Consider the following 16,670-nt stretch of genomic DNA (forward strand, 5'->3'; position numbering starts at 1 on the left):
TCGACCATAACAAACCGAAAATAAACCAAACATGTATCGAAAAATCAAAATGGCCTAGAGAAAGTAGCACAAGAATAATAATCATGGTTGATACATCACAACAATCGACGGCTCAAACGACGAGTTGCACATTCTTACAGTAGACCCACACACACAAGAACAAAGACATCCCTCCAGAAACACTATGACATCAGAGACACATGTACCGTTAAGAAAAGAGAAAGAAGACTTGGTTAGTAGCCACTAATTGGCGCGAAACGAGAGGGAAGACAACCGAGAACACAGGAGCTTGTGAAGAATGTCACTCCCTCAACACATTGGATCCACATTCACTTCCCACACCCAAAAAACACACAAACAAAACTCACCCAAACTCATCAACCACCCTTTCTCTGTTTCTCTTTCTACCCCAAACCCAGTTTCTGATCCCAAGTTTGGTTCTTTCTGGCACCCCATATACCCAAAACCCAGTTTTTGCATTCATTCTGATGCCAAGTTTGAATCTTTCTGGCACCCCATTGATGGTTTGATCCAAAGTTTGATGATTTTGGTCAAAAGGGTGTGGTTCGTTTCATGGTGGGTCTGTGGTGGAGAGGAGCTCTTCTCATGCAGACCAGGTGTATGAAGAAAGTGCTCAGTGAATTGATGAGCTTTTGATTCCCCGGCTTAAAAAAATGGTATTGTTTTGGTTGGATGTGATATGCATTTGATTCAGCTTGTAGATTCAACTAGGTTCCCCTAATCCCCATTTTCGATATGATTTTTTCACGGCCCAAGTGGGTGTTAGAGTTGATGAAAGCCTGCATGGAATTCAAGATGCAGTCAAGTTTTGTTTTTGTGATCGAGCATTTTATTGAGTTAGAGTGTGTGATACAAAAAAATGGGGAGGAAGTGTTTAGAGTGTTATCATTTAGAAGAACTCAGGATATGTTCAAGGGTGTTATCCTTGAACACGGTTGGTTTTGTAAGACAATGTCATTAAGATGTTAGTATGTTACTATATTAGGATTGCCCACGCTCATTTAAACTATACACTTTGCAACTTGCACGCACCAGCGTTTGTAAAATAGAAATTTTATGAAAAATTCTAGCTGGAGAAGAAATACTGGTGTCTTTTCGCCAGGCAAGGCACGAGGTTGCGGCAGCTAGGACTAACCATTGAGCAAGTGCTCGTCTAGCGTTTACAAGGACAGTACTGAAGTTATTACTTGTGTTGATCATTGACATGGATTTATAGATTAAGGAGAAAAAGGGCACTGTTGGAGGAATTAGCCATTTAAGTTAGCTTAGGTGACCAATTGCACCTCAAAACCAAAATGAAAGTTCATATCTTTCAAAAGTCTGTAAATAAGCTCGAACATAGTCTTCAGAAAAGGGGCTGTGAATGATGTTTGTGTTATTTATGACTATACTTTATAAATGTTCTGTATTAACTATAAAGTCCTTATGCCGAATATCTATCAACAGGGAACAGCAGTAAATATCATAGTAGGTTCTCATGTCTGGGCTGAAGACCCAGATTTGGCTTGGACAGATGGCCAAGTCACAAAGATTAATGGACAGGAAGTTGAGATCCAGGGTCGCAATGGGAAGAAGGTGCATTGCTCTTGCCTCTTTAATCAGTTAACTGTAGAAAATTTCATGCATTTTTGTAGTATAATGAGTTCCAATTTTTTGTGCCATAAAGTTGGTTGCCAACTTATCAAAAATATATCCAAAAGACATGGAAGCTCCTGCTGGCGGGGTTGATGACATGACAAAGCTATCGTATCTGCATGAGCCTGGAGTTTTGGAGAATTTAAAAACAAGATACGAACTTAATGAAATCTATGTAAGTTCTTATTCCCTTCATTCCAATAGAATTACAAGTTTTGGGTGCTATATTAATATAGCATCGGTGACGTGACAGACTTATACTGGAAATATCCTTATTGCCATTAACCCATTCCAAAGACTGCCCCATATCTATGATAGTCACATGATGCAACAATACAAGGGAGCACCATTCGGAGAACTAAGTCCTCATGTTTTTGCAGTTGCTGACGTTGCATACAGGTTACTATCATTCCTATTTAATTTGGTACGTATTGTTCAATGTGTATTTGCCATTTATGATTTAATGCTTTAAAAAAAAAACCAGGGCAATGATCAATGAGGGAAAAAGCAATTCAATTCTGGTCAGTGGTGAAAGTGGAGCAGGTAAAACTGAGACGACAAAGATGCTCATGCGGTACCTTGCATTTCTTGGTGGCCGAGCTGCCACTGAAGGAAGGACGGTTGAACAGCAAGTTCTTGAAGTACAATTTATATTCTGGCTTGCATTTAACAGTTAGAATAAGCATCGAGTATTCCTATCTATCAAGCTCAACTTCGTATGCAAACTCTATATTTTCTTTTTCTCTTGTGACTGCAGTCAAATCCAGTTCTTGAAGCATTTGGCAATGCTAAAACTGTTAGAAATAACAATTCTAGGTAAGATACTTTTTCAATTGGTTCGAAGCTGGCTGTTTATTCTCTCTTCCTGTGACATTAAATCTAACAATTGACTTTGGCTCGATATTCTGTTTTGTGGAATCTCCCTGTTCACTAGTAGCCAAGTCATGTAATAGTGCCAGATTGGCCTTAGATTCAGCCATCATTTTTCTGACATGAATTGCTTGTGTCAATTATTGTCTTCTGCTGATGATCTTTTTTAAATGATACTGTTGCAGTCGTTTTGGTAAATTTGTTGAAATCCAATTTGATAAGCAAGGAAGAATCTCTGGAGCAGCCATCAGAACTTACCTTCTGGAACGGTCTCGTGTATGCCAAATTTCTGATCCTGAGCGCAACTACCACTGCTTCTACCTTCTTTGTGCTGCACCACAGGAGGTAATTTCCTGCTGCAATGGTGACTTCAATTAGACTATGAAAGTATCACTTCCTGTTTCTTTTCTTACAACTTCTGGCTAACTTTTTTAATGATGACAGGAAATTGAGAAATACAAATTGGGAAATCCTAAATCATTTCACTATCTTAACCAATCACGTTGCTATGAGCTAGTCGGGGTAAGTGATGCCCATGACTATCTTGCCACAAGGAGAGCTATGGATATTGTTGGAATAAGTGCAAAGGAGCAGGTAGAGCCCTTCTTAAATGCTTTCAGTAATGAAATCAAGAAAGAGGACTATCTCATCCCTTTTTCTTTTCTTTTTTCTCTCTTCCAGGAAGCAATTTTTAGAGTAGTTGCCTCAATCCTTCATCTTGGAAATATTTTATTTGCTAAGGGAAAGGAAGTTGATTCATCTGTTCCAAAAGATGATCAAGCCAAATTCCATCTCAAGATGGTTGCAGAGCTTCTCATGTATCTACTCTTTTACGATATTTTGCTCCTATTTTGTATTTCAGATTGCTTTCCATTCGTGTGTTCTGATAATTATCTATATCTACATCATCCAGGTGTGATACTGCTGCACTAGAAGATGCACTATGTAAGCGTGTCATGATAACACCTGAAGAAGTTATCAAGAGAAGTCTTGATCCTCAAAGTGCAACAATTAGTCGTGATGGTTTAGCAAAGACAATTTATTCTCGGCTGTTTGACTGGTTAGTCACTTTTATAAGTTATAAATCAGAATTAATGTCTTTTACCCATAAAAAAAAACGACTGAAATCAGATCCACATCGGGTAACTCTGAGAAGAAATATGTAGCCATAGAAGTTTGGTGTTTTGGTGAAGCTAACATCTGTTTCTTTGTCCTATACATATAGGTTGGTGGACAAGATTAATGTTTCAATTGGACAAGATGCTAATTCAAAATCTTTGATTGGGGTTCTTGACATCTATGGTTTTGAAAGTTTTAAAAACAATAGGTAACAGTCAATATACATAGTGATATTTATACAGTCCATGCATAAAATGCAAATATAACCACTCCTTATGTATTGGCAGTATTTTGCAACTTACTTTCAGCAAATCATGTTGTGCAGTTTTGAGCAGTTCTGTATTAACTTCACAAATGAGAAATTGCAGCAACATTTTAATCAGGTATCAGGATGATGTAGACCTCTTTTTCGTCCTCTTCTTTTATATTTATTTGAAACTTTTTTCTCTATGTTATAAAGTTAAGTTCCTGCTGCTAATGTTTTCAGCACGTTTTCAAAATGGAACAAGAGGAGTACACCAAAGAGGAGATTGATTGGAGCTACATTGAATTTGTCGATAATCAAGATGTCTTGGATCTAATCGAAAAGGTAATAACTAGTTCCACTCTTTAACAGAACAAAAATGAAAACTGATTTGTTAAGGTTAATATGAACTGCCTAGCAGACAAACATGATTTGATGACAAATGACTTGCATAGGCAACACGTCGGTTCTCAGTGTTCTTATGCTAGTCTAAATACAAGAAAAATTCTAAAAAAAATTAAATAAATAAATACAAGTATAATTGTATTTGATTCAAAGAAATAGATGATAAACTCCTTTTCCTTTCTGACAAGTGTTTACTTAACTATGCTTTTTCGCAGAAACCTGGTGGAATAATTGCTCTCCTTGATGAAGCTTGGTAAGCTACGATTCAGATTGGTGAAATTATGTCATTAACTGTTTCGTTGAAGTTTGACCAACTTTTTTGTTTTGTTTTCTTCTTTCTTACTTGACTCCTTTTTCATTCACAGCATGTTTCCAAAGTCAACCCATGAAACATTTTCAAATAAGCTATATCAGACCTTTAAAGTTCATAAGCGCTTCATAAAGCCGAAACTTTCTCGAACGGATTTTACAATTGCGCATTATGCTGGAGAGGTATTGCCAATCATGAAAGAAGGAACTTCTTGATATATGAGATACTTTCATTTGATAATTTACCTTCTAAAAACTTCATTGCAGGTGCAATATCAGTCTGAGCAATTTCTGGACAAAAATAAGGACTATGTGGTCCCTGAACATCAAGACTTGTTGGGTGCTTCCAAATGTCCTTTCGTGGCAGGCCTTTTCCCTCCACTTCCAGAAGAGACAGCTAAATCTTCCAAGTTTTCTTCCATTGGTTCTCGGTTTAAGGTACTTTTATTATCGTCTTGATGTGTATTAATCAAATGATAATCGGCTATTGATAAGCTCATGCAACTCCTTTCTATATTCTGCAACAAAAGGTTGACATAATCCTTATGTTCTACCTGGTACAGCTACAACTACAGAGCCTAATGGAAACCCTAAACTCTACAGAGCCTCACTATATCAGATGTGTAAAGCCAAACAACCTTCTAAAACCAGCTGTATTTGAGAATGTAAACATTATGCAGCAACTGCGCTGTGGTGTAAGTAAACAATGTCTTTTCTCTTGTCCATTTTTTAAGCCTAACATAATGCATCCAGTTTTACTTTCTACTCTAAATTTATTATTATAACTACTCGGACTTTTTCCTTGTAGGGTGTTTTAGAGGCAATCCGAATTAGCTGCGCTGGTTACCCTACCCGAAAACCTTTCTTTGAATTCACCAACCGATTTGGACTTCTTGCCCCAGAGGTATTGGCCTCAAAGTAAGTACAATTTCTCTCTATTTTAAGTTCAAGTGGGGGAAGAAAGCTGGGACATAGAAGAAATTGAACTTGGTGGATCTACAACCTAAGGCTTATTTTACTTATGAGCAGCGTTGATGAAAAAGCTGCGTGTAAAAAGATTCTGGAAAAGAAGGGTCTTCAAGGGTTTCAGGTAAAGTGTGGTGTTTTCTTACCTGCTTTGAAGCATTCTGTTATATAGTTGAATTTTTTGTACTCCTAGTTCTATTGTCTCCAAACAGCAATTCCTTTTACCAAACTTACGACCACTCATGCACATGGCACCATGGAGTTATATGGAAATGGAATTAATCATAATGAATATGGACATAGAATGCACTGAGCCTGCTTGCATAGATGAACTATATGCATGTATCTTTTGACTCAACATTTCTGTTAATTATATTTTGCAGATAGGTAAAACAAAGGTATTCTTAAGGGCTGGTCAGATGGCTGAGTTAGATGCACGAAGAGCAGAAGTACTCAGTGGTGCAGCAAAAACTATCCAGCGGCGTGTACGAACTCATTATGCACGGAAAAGATTTATAGCATTGCGTGAGGCAACCATAATTATGCAATCAATATGTAGAGGTTAGCCATATGAAAAATTTATTATCAAGTATTAGGTCATAATGACACGCAGAAATATTTATATCTTATCGAATATATATTACCAGAAGGATATGTATTATAGTGTTTCCCTTTATTTTCTATCTATTTTCTGGACCCTAGGAACCGGCTAAACAGTTTCCTTTAACATATATGGTAAAACTTGTAGGAAGACTCTCTTGCAAACTCTTCGATACCATGAAAAAAGAGGCAGCTGCTAAGAAGATCCAGAAGCACATACGTAGATATCGTGCCAGAACAAATTATAAAAAGATCCACCTCTCAGGGCTTGTCTTGCAAACAGGTTTAAGAGTAATGGCTGCTCGTAACCAATTCAGATTTAGGAAGCAAGCTAAAGCAGCAACTATTCTTCAGGTGTATTAGAATCTTGCAACTTGCATTAGTTTATCTTTTTGTGCATGAAATTTGAGTGATCAAGAATGGTAATTAGTAATTTGCCTTGCATGCAATAAGGAAACTAAATGAAAACTTGCAGGCTATATGGCGATGTCATAAAGCTGTCTCATACTTTAAGAGGCTCAAGAGGGGTTCATTGGTCGCACAATGCCGAATGAGGTCAAAAATTGCAAGGAAGGAACTTAGGAAGCTCAAAATGGTCAGTATTAAACTCATCTCTCTATGTGTTTACCTTTGCCAAGTAATCATCCATTGATAGATCAGTGGCCAAAAGAAGAAGATCTATCAATTTTAGTGCACGTACAGGAAAGTGCAAGACCCTTTCCAATATTAGGATAAGCTACATAATTGAACAACATTGCATGCTTTGAGATAAAGATAATTATAAAATGATGATAACATGAGAGTCATAGACACGCCTTTAAGAAGCAAAATTTGAATAAGGCAGTCATGGACTACAGTGATTTAGATTGGCCTTCTACTTTTACATAGAAATGTATTTTTAGTTCAGCTGATTTAAACAGAAGTACTGCTCATTGTCATGAGTAGATTTTTTTGTCTTTTTTTTTTTGGAAGGACAGATTTTCTTTATCTAGATTCGAATTTGTATATGCTTCTTACTCATGTCCCTTTACTTCATTTTTTGATATTCGCATTAAAAATATCCAAAAAAAAACAAACAAACAAAACTGCAATTCTCTGCAGGAAGCAAGGGAAACAGGTGCTCTTAAAGAAGCAAAAGACAAGTTAACAAAACAAGTGGAGGAACTAACGTGGCGTCTACAGCTGGAAAAACGTTTAAGGGTAATTTAGTCTTGCAGTGTGTGATTTTCAACTGTACCTTCACCGCTGATGGATCTCATACATGCTAAGTTTGGGTTTTCATGAAGATTTCATCATGCTAAATTTAATTTCCTTCCTGCAGACTGACCTAGAAGAAGCGAAAGCCCAAGAGATAACAAAATTACAGAACTCATTGCAAGAAATGCAGCGAAAAGTTGAAGAAACAAATGCAAAAATTGTCAAGGAACGGGAGGAGGCTGCAAAGAAAGCTCTTGAAGAGGCAACACCTGTTATTCAAGAAACCCAAGTTGTTGTCGAGGACACCAAAAAAATTGATTCTCTAACAGCAGAAATGGAGAGTTTAAAGGTATGAAGCTCAATCCAGTAGGCGCTTGCAGTTCTATCTCACATAATATCATGCTTAATATCTCCTCTCTAGTATGATTGTGATCAAAGGTCAGTTCTCTAGTTACTATAGTGAACATGAAAGTAGAGAGAAGAGTGACAAAATCAGAGGCAGTGGCTGGATTATAGTAAACCCAATAACTCTGATATTTGCATACTTACATACCCTAACCTCAATGAAACACCCTAAACTAACCCCAGCTCCTAATAATACTAAACTACAACAGCTACTTGGTATATTGGCACAAGGATGTCAAAGAATATTATACAAGTGCTTACAAAATAACTTTTATTAAATTGAAATTAGAATATGTTAGAATGCTACTCATATATCGTTCATATGCTATAGCAGTTGATCATGATCACTTTAGTTATTTATATCTTGCCTCTCTGCTACCTGCACCTTCCCAGGCTTCCTTGGATTCAGAGAAACAAAGAGCTGATGACTGTGAAAGAAAATTCAATGAATCTCAAACATCTGGCGAAGAACGACGTAAGAAATTAGAAGAAACTGAGAAAAAAGTTAGTCAGCTCCAGGAAAATATGACGAGGTAATATAACATTCAAGGAAGGGTAACTATATGCACATTTCTTGGCTGAATGTCAGTACAGTAGGTCTGATCAACCTTTTATCAAAGAACTCCTGTGGTGCTCTTAATAATGATGAACCCATCAACAGATGCGATGCTTCTCTTTCCAAAAAACAAGTTGCATTGCTTCACTATGAACCAGTTAACTATAAATCTTAGTGCTTATAAAATGGGAAGCTAGGAGAAATACATTATCATTTCTAGTTTGCATTACGTATGGTTGACTGAAATTCTGAACTTCACTGATTAGGCTAGAGGAGAAGCTTACCAATTTAGAATCAGAAAATCAAGTATTGCGCCAACAAGCTGTTTCCATGGCACCAAATAAGTTCCTTTCTGGACGATCCAGATCCATTATCCAGGTATTTTCACATCTTCATTGGTCACTTCTGTAGTTTTCAAGTGATTAAAATTTCCTTCGTATTTGATGATGGACAGAGGGCAGCTGAAAGTGGTCATATTACGCCTGATGCAAAGGCAGCTATGGTATGTTTCTCTTCACCTTCAAGTATGCAAAGGAGCATACGATGTTGTGCTCACTATTGCGTAACATTCCTCTCACGCTAATTCGGATTGAATGGATCAGGATCTGCATAGTGCTTCGATAAACCACAGGGAGTCTGAAATGGAGGATAAGCCACAAAAATCACTAAATGAAAAACAGCAAGAGAATCAAGAACTGCTCATCCGCTGCATTGCACAACACCTAGGCTTTGCAGGGAACAGACCTATTGCTGCCTGCATTATATATAAATGCCTTTTGCAGTGGAGATCATTTGAAGTTGAGCGGACTAGCATCTTTGATAGGATTATTCAGACCATAGGCAATGCCATTGAGGTTTGAAATTCGCATCTTTAAATTTTCTGTTTTGATTCATTTCAAAAGAAAGAAAGCTTTTAACTTAAAAACTACCACTTGGATTTCAGACCCAGGACAACAATGAAATCTTGGCCTATTGGTTATCCAATGCCTCAACACTTCTATTACTACTCCAGCGTACACTGAAAGCAAGTGGTGCTGCAGGAATGGCACCGCAACGACGTCGATCATCATCAGCTACTTTATTTGGAAGGATGACACAAGTAATTCCTAGTCCCCCATCAGCAGTCAATACTTCAACATAAAAAGTTATTATTTCCTCAGAAGTTAAGTGTTTCAAACTTTCCTTTTATTTTTTTGTTCCTCTAGAGTTTCCGTGGAACCCCACAGGGTGTCAATATTTCTTTAATTAACGGTGGAGCAAGTGGTGGAGTGGACACTTTACGGCAAGTTGAAGCCAAGTACCCAGCTTTGCTATTCAAACAGCAACTCACAGCGTACGTAGAAAAGATTTATGGGATGATACGAGATAATTTGAAGAAAGAAATTTCACCATTGCTTGGATTGTGCATCCAGGTACCCATTTTTATGTTCATATATGGACTAGAAAACAATGAATTGAAAAGGACAATGCTGCTTCCACTTCTGTGTCAAAACTACTGCTGAATTTGTAATTTTAATAGGCACCAAGAACATCAAGGGCGAGCTTGGTTAAAGGATCCCGGTCAGTTGCTAATACAGAGGCCCAGAGAGCTTTGATTGCTCACTGGCAAGGGATTGTTAAGAGTCTCGGAAACTTCTTAAATACTTTAAAAGCAAATCATGTCAGTGCTCTTCTTCTCCCCTCTGTTTCTTGACATGAGTTGTGATTAGTTTTATCTAGGCTGACTGCTCTATTTGTGAGTTGAATAAACATCGAAAAGCATATTACTGTTATTATTATTATTATTGGCGATTCATACTCTTGATTTCACTAAAGTTCATTTTAAAGGTGCATGGTTTATGAAATATTTAATCAGTGGGACCTTTCTCTCACACTATATTTGTTCCTATTGCCAGGTACCTCCATTTTTAGTCCGCAAGGTCTTCACACAGATATTCTCCTTCATCAATGTTCAGTTATTTAACAGGTATCAAGTCTATGCACAAACTTGAAGTTTCCTTGGTATACTGTTTAATGCAATAACAATTATTTGTATTATCCTTCATGTATTTATGATTTTTTCTGTAGTCTTCTATTACGACGAGAATGCTGTTCGTTTAGTAACGGGGAATATGTGAAAGCTGGTTTGGCTGAGTTGGAGCATTGGTGCTATAAAGCAACAGATGAGGTACCCTAAATTTTTTTTCTACCTTGCCTTTTTAACTACAAACTCTTACTGAATAAACAAAAATGCAGTATGCAGGTTCATCTTGGGATGAACTCAAGCATATTAGGCAAGCCATTGGATTCCTGGTACTTTTTTTTATCTTATGTTATATACCAAGTAACAATGGAAAAAAAACAAAAGTAGGCCTGAAATTTTACATTTGTTTTCAGGTCATACATCAAAAACCCAAAAAGACACTTGATGAAATAAGCCATGATTTATGCCCAGTAAGTAATGTCTAAGCAAGAAAGAGATAATCACATTCAAATGCTTTAGCCTCCTCTTTAGTTCTCATACAATGCATCTTTATGTATTAACAGGTCCTCAGTATACAGCAGCTATATCGTATCAGTACAATGTACTGGGATGACAAATATGGCACACATAGTGTGTCCTCGGATGTAAGTTTCTATGGATGCCATTACTCAACTAGGTTCGAGTCATCTTTGTCACACGGTAGTAATATAAATTAAAACCTAATGGTAAAACCTTATACACAAACCTTTTAATATTAGTTGCACTACTGTATTTGGCTGTAGGTTATATCCAATATGAGAGTGTTAATGACAGAAGATTCTAACAATGCTGTCAGTAATTCTTTCCTGTTGGACGACGATTCCAGGTTATGAAAACACTTGAATATGTCTCCACTATGACTTGTCCCTTTCTTCTATCATGTTTCAGATATCTTTCTTTGTAGTTATTTGGGAACTGACACCAACCTTTGATAATTATCTATGCTGCAGCATTCCATTTTCAGTTGATGACCTATCAAAGTCGATGGAACAAATAGACATTTCCGACATTGAACCACCACCACTTATTCGTGAGAACTCGGGCTTTAGTTTCTTGTTGCCTCGTGCAGATTGATTGCTTCACAATCTCCATATGAGAGAACTTTACTGTCAAGTAATAGATTCAACGGCTTCGTTTATATGGAGTTTATGGGGATTTGTATATTGTTCATCATGCTTTTACCTCATGTATCTACTGTAATAGGGATTCCATTTTCTCCCCAGCAGTGTAGGTTGAATATTCTTCTATCTTCTGTTGTACAATTAGCTGAATTTAGTGATCAGGGAAAGAAAATACTAGTGTAGCTCTTTTGTTCTTTTCGTTTTCTATTTGGAAGAATGTAACACTCCACTGTTTTTTTGTTTTTTTTTTATTAGTTTTCGAGATTGTATGATTCCCAATGCCATGCTAGCTTGCAGTGTCATATTTAACAGCCAGGTTTTTCATTGGATAAAGAATGGCTACGTAACTACGTTGTAGTTTACATTGCATATTAAAAATACCCTCTCTCTTTTTCGTTGGCTCAGGCAATTGAAAGACTAAGTGGATCGGTTTCTGGTTTAGGAAGAGAAAAATATACAAAACCCTACTGATTTTGAGCTCAGCAGTAGGGAGAACCAGATCAAAGGGTGCTCTCATTATTGATATCCCGGGATGAATGTTAAGTAAGCTTATTTCTCTGTCTTGCTACCAATTACTATTATTATTACTTTTAAGGTATGGTGATATTGAAGTACGTCTCACCCGTTCAAGAAATATATTGCTCCTGGCCCTGCACTCGATCGACATTAGGAATCAGTAAGAATAAAAGGTGAGGCCTGTAGACACATGAAATTTAATGAAATAAATTATCTTCGTTAAATAATGAAATCGACCAAGAGCCCGACAAAATTGCACACGTGGCCAAAAGTCAACAAAGTTGGTGCGGATCCAAATAAAACTCGTGTCAGCACATAAACGGATGATCGTAATCAAAGCTACGTGATTCCGACTTAAATCGAAAATTGAATGTTATTGACGATTCGAAATGGTAATTGAACATTTTATTAAATTAATAAATTCTTTAACGACTATAATTAAATCAACTATTTTCTGTTTAATTTAGTTATGAGAATAACTAATTTTAAATTAATCGGAAAATACATATTGATTTAATTATACAATTAAAGAATTTATTATTTTAGTGTCATTAAAATATTCTACAAAATAGAAACCTTGACACTATAAATACACCCCTTCAACATGAAGAGAGGGAGGATTTTGAGACTTGGAGAAGAAGGAGAGAAATCACTCGAGCAAGAATCACTCTCGACAAATCCCGAAGTCTCTCAAGTCCACGAAGATCATCAAATCCACGAAGAATCATCAAGCGGCCAAATCGCTCGTTCTTCCTCAAATCCAAATCCAACCTCAAGTCCACGAAGAATCATCAAGCGGTCAAATCGCTCGTTCTTCCTCAAATCCAAATCCAACCTCAAGTCCACGAAGAATCATCAAGCGGCCAAATCGCTCGTTCTTCATCAAATCCAAATCCAACCTCAAGTCCACGAAGAATCAGCAAGCGGTCAAATCGCTCGTTCTTCATCAAATCCAAATCCAACCTCAAGTCCACGAAGAATCATCAAGCGGCCAAATCGCTCGTTCTTCATCCAAATCCAATCCAAACTCAAGTCCACGAAGAATCATCAAGCGGCCAAATCGCTCGTTCTTCGTCAAATCAAATCCAAATCAAACTCAAATCCTCAAGATCAAGTGCATGTCACCCTTGAGCCAAATCACATACGGAGATAGAATCAGAGGAGTTCACCAAAGATTGTAACCCCGCGCTTGATATTCATTAAATCACATTTTATTTGTACACGTGTCTGCATTCTTGTTGGTTTTCAGATTCGCGTTCTACAAGGCCATATAGAGTGAGACAGCGTTAGACCAAGCTAAAGGATATCTGAAGGAGTTCAATAATCAATACTGAAGGATCGGATATATAAACATCACCTGCATACCTTATTGATTCCAAACTTTGAGCATAGCCCATCATTCTGACAACCAAGTTTGATGATCTCCCAGTTTCGTCCATATAATATTTTCAAGGGCTGAAATATATATAAAAGTGTTGTTGGCTACAATCAGGGACTGATGATATTACTAGATTAGCATGGCAATTCAGTTTGTCACAGTAACTGTTGGAACTTTCGACGACTCAGAGTTACATGAAGAATCAGAACTGAATGTAAATAAAGGAACTCCGCATCAGCTGTTGCATATATGTTCTATAAGATGTGCACACATTCTCTTCGAACCTAAATTGTTTAACATGACTATTTAGTATTAATCTATTATTCAGTATGCACTTGTTTAGTACTCACTCAGTCTCTGTCACTCTACCACCAATAGTATTGACGTGTTGTTTTGCCTTCAAAATAAAAGACAATCGATCATAGGTAAAATACGGATGATAGAAGGGGGTTAAGAGGGTTGTAAAGATATGCTCATAGGGAGACAATATTGCATCCTCTGAACAAAGAAATCAATGAACACGTCATCGATGCTCTTACATATTAGTTATTTTGTAGGTAACATACGAATGTGGAAGTTTAGAAAACTGAACGTTATCATGCAATTGATTTGAATTATATGATAATAGACCCAACAAGAGAAAAAAGAAATTAAAGAACAAAGACATATCTTACATGATCAAGGAAGATTTGTGTCTCATGTTAGAGGCAACACAGTCAATCCAAAGTTCACATTGGGTGTGGGTTAGAGCTTCAATATTGGGTTTATCATGACAGCTAAAACTAGGTTCATATTCGAAAGCTTAGTCCACATCTTGACTACAAGAGATCATTGCTAAGGAGATTTAGGGACAATAACCTGTTTCAATCCATATACATAAACTAGAGAGTTATAAAAAAATAATTATGAATGCTTTGTTATAGACAAAAAAAAATTAAAAGTTCTAGAATCAACAACAACATGGAGAGTTATATTATTATAACGGAAATAGGTTCAACTTACTGAGTATTTTGAGAGGAGAAGGAGGATACCTATGTAGATGAGGCAAGAGATCCTTACTGAGGAGATTGACGAACAATAATCGGTTAAAATATGAAATAAACAAGCGACAAAAAAGATCATGAGATTGTGAAATTAAAAAAACAAACGACAAACAACAAAATACTTACCAAAACATCCTCAACAACAACAAAGAGAGAATAAAAAACTGAATCATAATCATATATAATACAAAAACAGAAAAACTTAATCCAAATTCGACACTCAAAATTAAAGTGAAAAAGAGGACGGTGGAAATAACAACAACATCATCATCACACAACAATTCTAAAATCACTAGACAAAGATAATAAAACTTGTGAATACCGTGGTTTTCATCAAGTACAACCTAATTCAATTTGGGCTTTCTTGATCTTGATGAGATTATGTTTTTGAAAGAGAGATCGTACATGTATAATCGGCAATACTTTGTTCTCTTCTACCTCCGGGGCATCAAATTTGGTTTTCAGGTTGTTGTAGAGATGATTTGGCTGACAAGGAAGGTGAATTTTTTTGGGGAAAATGAAATTCTTCAAGGATATATAGAGCTGGAGCTGATATTAAGTCGGCCACAAAAAAAACACGTGATGACACAACAGACACTTTATTAACGACTGTGATTCGCCTATTTGAAATTGCTTTAAACCTCAACCATTGAAAGGTTGACTCTTAAAACTTCTCAACATCCACAACTTCGTCCATAGCTTCCACACCCTAATCAAAGTCATACCACATTGTATTCACAAACAAGATCAATGGTACAGATAATTTCAAGAAATAGAGAGACACATTGATAACCCATTTATCTACAAAAGTAAAAAAAAAAATAGATTAGAGGTACACGTAGTCTCAAGAAACAGAGTCATCTGATAACAAGTACAAAGTAAAATATAAACAATGGAGGAAGGAGAGATAGAGACTTACAGAGAAGAGATGGCTTAGAATATTGACTAAGGTTGGTGAAGTGATGGAGTCTTGCAGAGAGAGATGATTTCGTTCTTCAAGCTATACTAACAAGAATATGGAACAAGATAAAGAGACGTAAGGAGAATCAAAAGAAGAGAACCGATGAATTTAGGTGTTGAATATCTAAATGAAGAATGGATACATAGTAAAGGAGAGAATGAGGAAACATAGAGAAGGGTATATGATTAAAAACTTACATGCCAAGTTTTGAGTCCATTAACAACTTTTCTTCGAGTTCGTTACATGCAACCAGCAAGGCTTAAGTTTTGAGTTTCACATTTCAACGAACAAATGATGCGTACAAACACTTTCGATTCGCCGACAACGTCGTTCGGCTTTCACGGTTCTGCCATCAGTTTCACTCGTCGTCGACGTTGGCGTCACCGTCATGGTAGCTGCCATTTTTTCTCCTTGGTTAATAAGTGGTTAAGTGAACATGTTTGGTATCCTCGATCGTTAATGATCTTGTGTTATATTGATCTAAACCTAATCTTAATTCTACACTCAAAGTTAAAGTGAAAAAGATGATCGGTGGAAATAATAAAAACATCATCATCACTAGATAGAGATAATCAAATTTGAGAATACCATGGTTTTCATCAAGAACAACCCAATTCAAAATATGTTTTCTTGATCTTGATGAGATTATGCTTTTCAAAGAGAGATCAAACATGTATAATCGGCAACACTCTATTCTCTTTTACTTGAAAGTTGGCAGCTTTCTTCCTCTTCAAAGTTGTTGCAGAGACAACTTGGCTAAAAAGGAAGGTGAATTTTATTGGAAAAATGAAGTTCTACGAGGTTTTATATAGCTGAAAAGCTATTATTAAGTCGGCCACACAAAAAAACACGTGGTTACACAACATACACTTTATTAACCGTTGTAATTCACCTATTTGAATGTATTGAAAGAAGGACTCTTAAAACTTCTCCATGTCCACAACTTCATTACAATACAAAACAATTGTTTCACTCTCTACAACATAGCTAGGAATTGTAAATAAAATTTAACAATAGCTCCCGATCTAATTTGAAGTACAGTATGCCTAAACTACTTAACAACTACAACTCTCTAGTTAGAAACAACATATCCTGATGTCTTTCATTATCATTCTATGAGTCATGCTCTAGGGGTAGGAAAAGGAACCAAGCCATTGTTCAAGACTTTTTGGAGACAAATTAAAGCAGTAAGAAGAAACTTTCCCATCTGCTCACTAGTTGAGCATGAGGACATTACCAAAGTGGGGATTGATGTCACAATTTGGCTTGTCACTGCTTACAAACAAGTGATGGAAGCCATGAAACAATGTAAGCCTTGCAAA

At 36.6% G+C, this 16,670-nt stretch overlaps 1 protein-coding gene across 1 annotated transcript; it reads left to right on the plus strand.

The window, feature by feature from the left end:
• The first annotated feature begins 258 nt into the window (after nucleotides 1–258).
• Nucleotides 259–11,682, plus strand: LOC126800575 (myosin-11). Its single transcript, XM_050527955.1, has 38 exons — nucleotides 259–677; nucleotides 1,468–1,596; nucleotides 1,688–1,831; nucleotides 1,910–2,055; nucleotides 2,141–2,297; nucleotides 2,414–2,472; nucleotides 2,712–2,871; nucleotides 2,971–3,120; nucleotides 3,208–3,344; nucleotides 3,440–3,586; nucleotides 3,752–3,853; nucleotides 3,971–4,028; nucleotides 4,133–4,234; nucleotides 4,510–4,547; nucleotides 4,660–4,786; nucleotides 4,871–5,041; nucleotides 5,167–5,298; nucleotides 5,412–5,521; nucleotides 5,633–5,693; nucleotides 5,953–6,130; nucleotides 6,318–6,523; nucleotides 6,645–6,764; nucleotides 7,271–7,369; nucleotides 7,491–7,715; nucleotides 8,165–8,304; nucleotides 8,594–8,705; nucleotides 8,782–8,829; nucleotides 8,930–9,181; nucleotides 9,271–9,426; nucleotides 9,533–9,739; nucleotides 9,847–9,987; nucleotides 10,223–10,293; nucleotides 10,395–10,494; nucleotides 10,563–10,619; nucleotides 10,704–10,760; nucleotides 10,854–10,934; nucleotides 11,073–11,155; nucleotides 11,280–11,682. Exons 1-38 carry the CDS (start codon nucleotides 675–677, stop codon nucleotides 11,401–11,403), a joined length of 4,590 nt encoding a protein of 1,529 aa, XP_050383912.1. The 5' UTR covers nucleotides 259–674; the 3' UTR covers nucleotides 11,404–11,682.
• Nucleotides 11,683–16,670: the final 4,988 nt, after the last annotated feature.

The sequence above is a fragment of the Argentina anserina genome, chromosome 6 (genome assembly GCF_933775445.1).
Source record: "Argentina anserina chromosome 6, drPotAnse1.1, whole genome shotgun sequence".
NCBI lineage: Eukaryota > Viridiplantae > Streptophyta > Magnoliopsida > Rosales > Rosaceae > Argentina > Argentina anserina.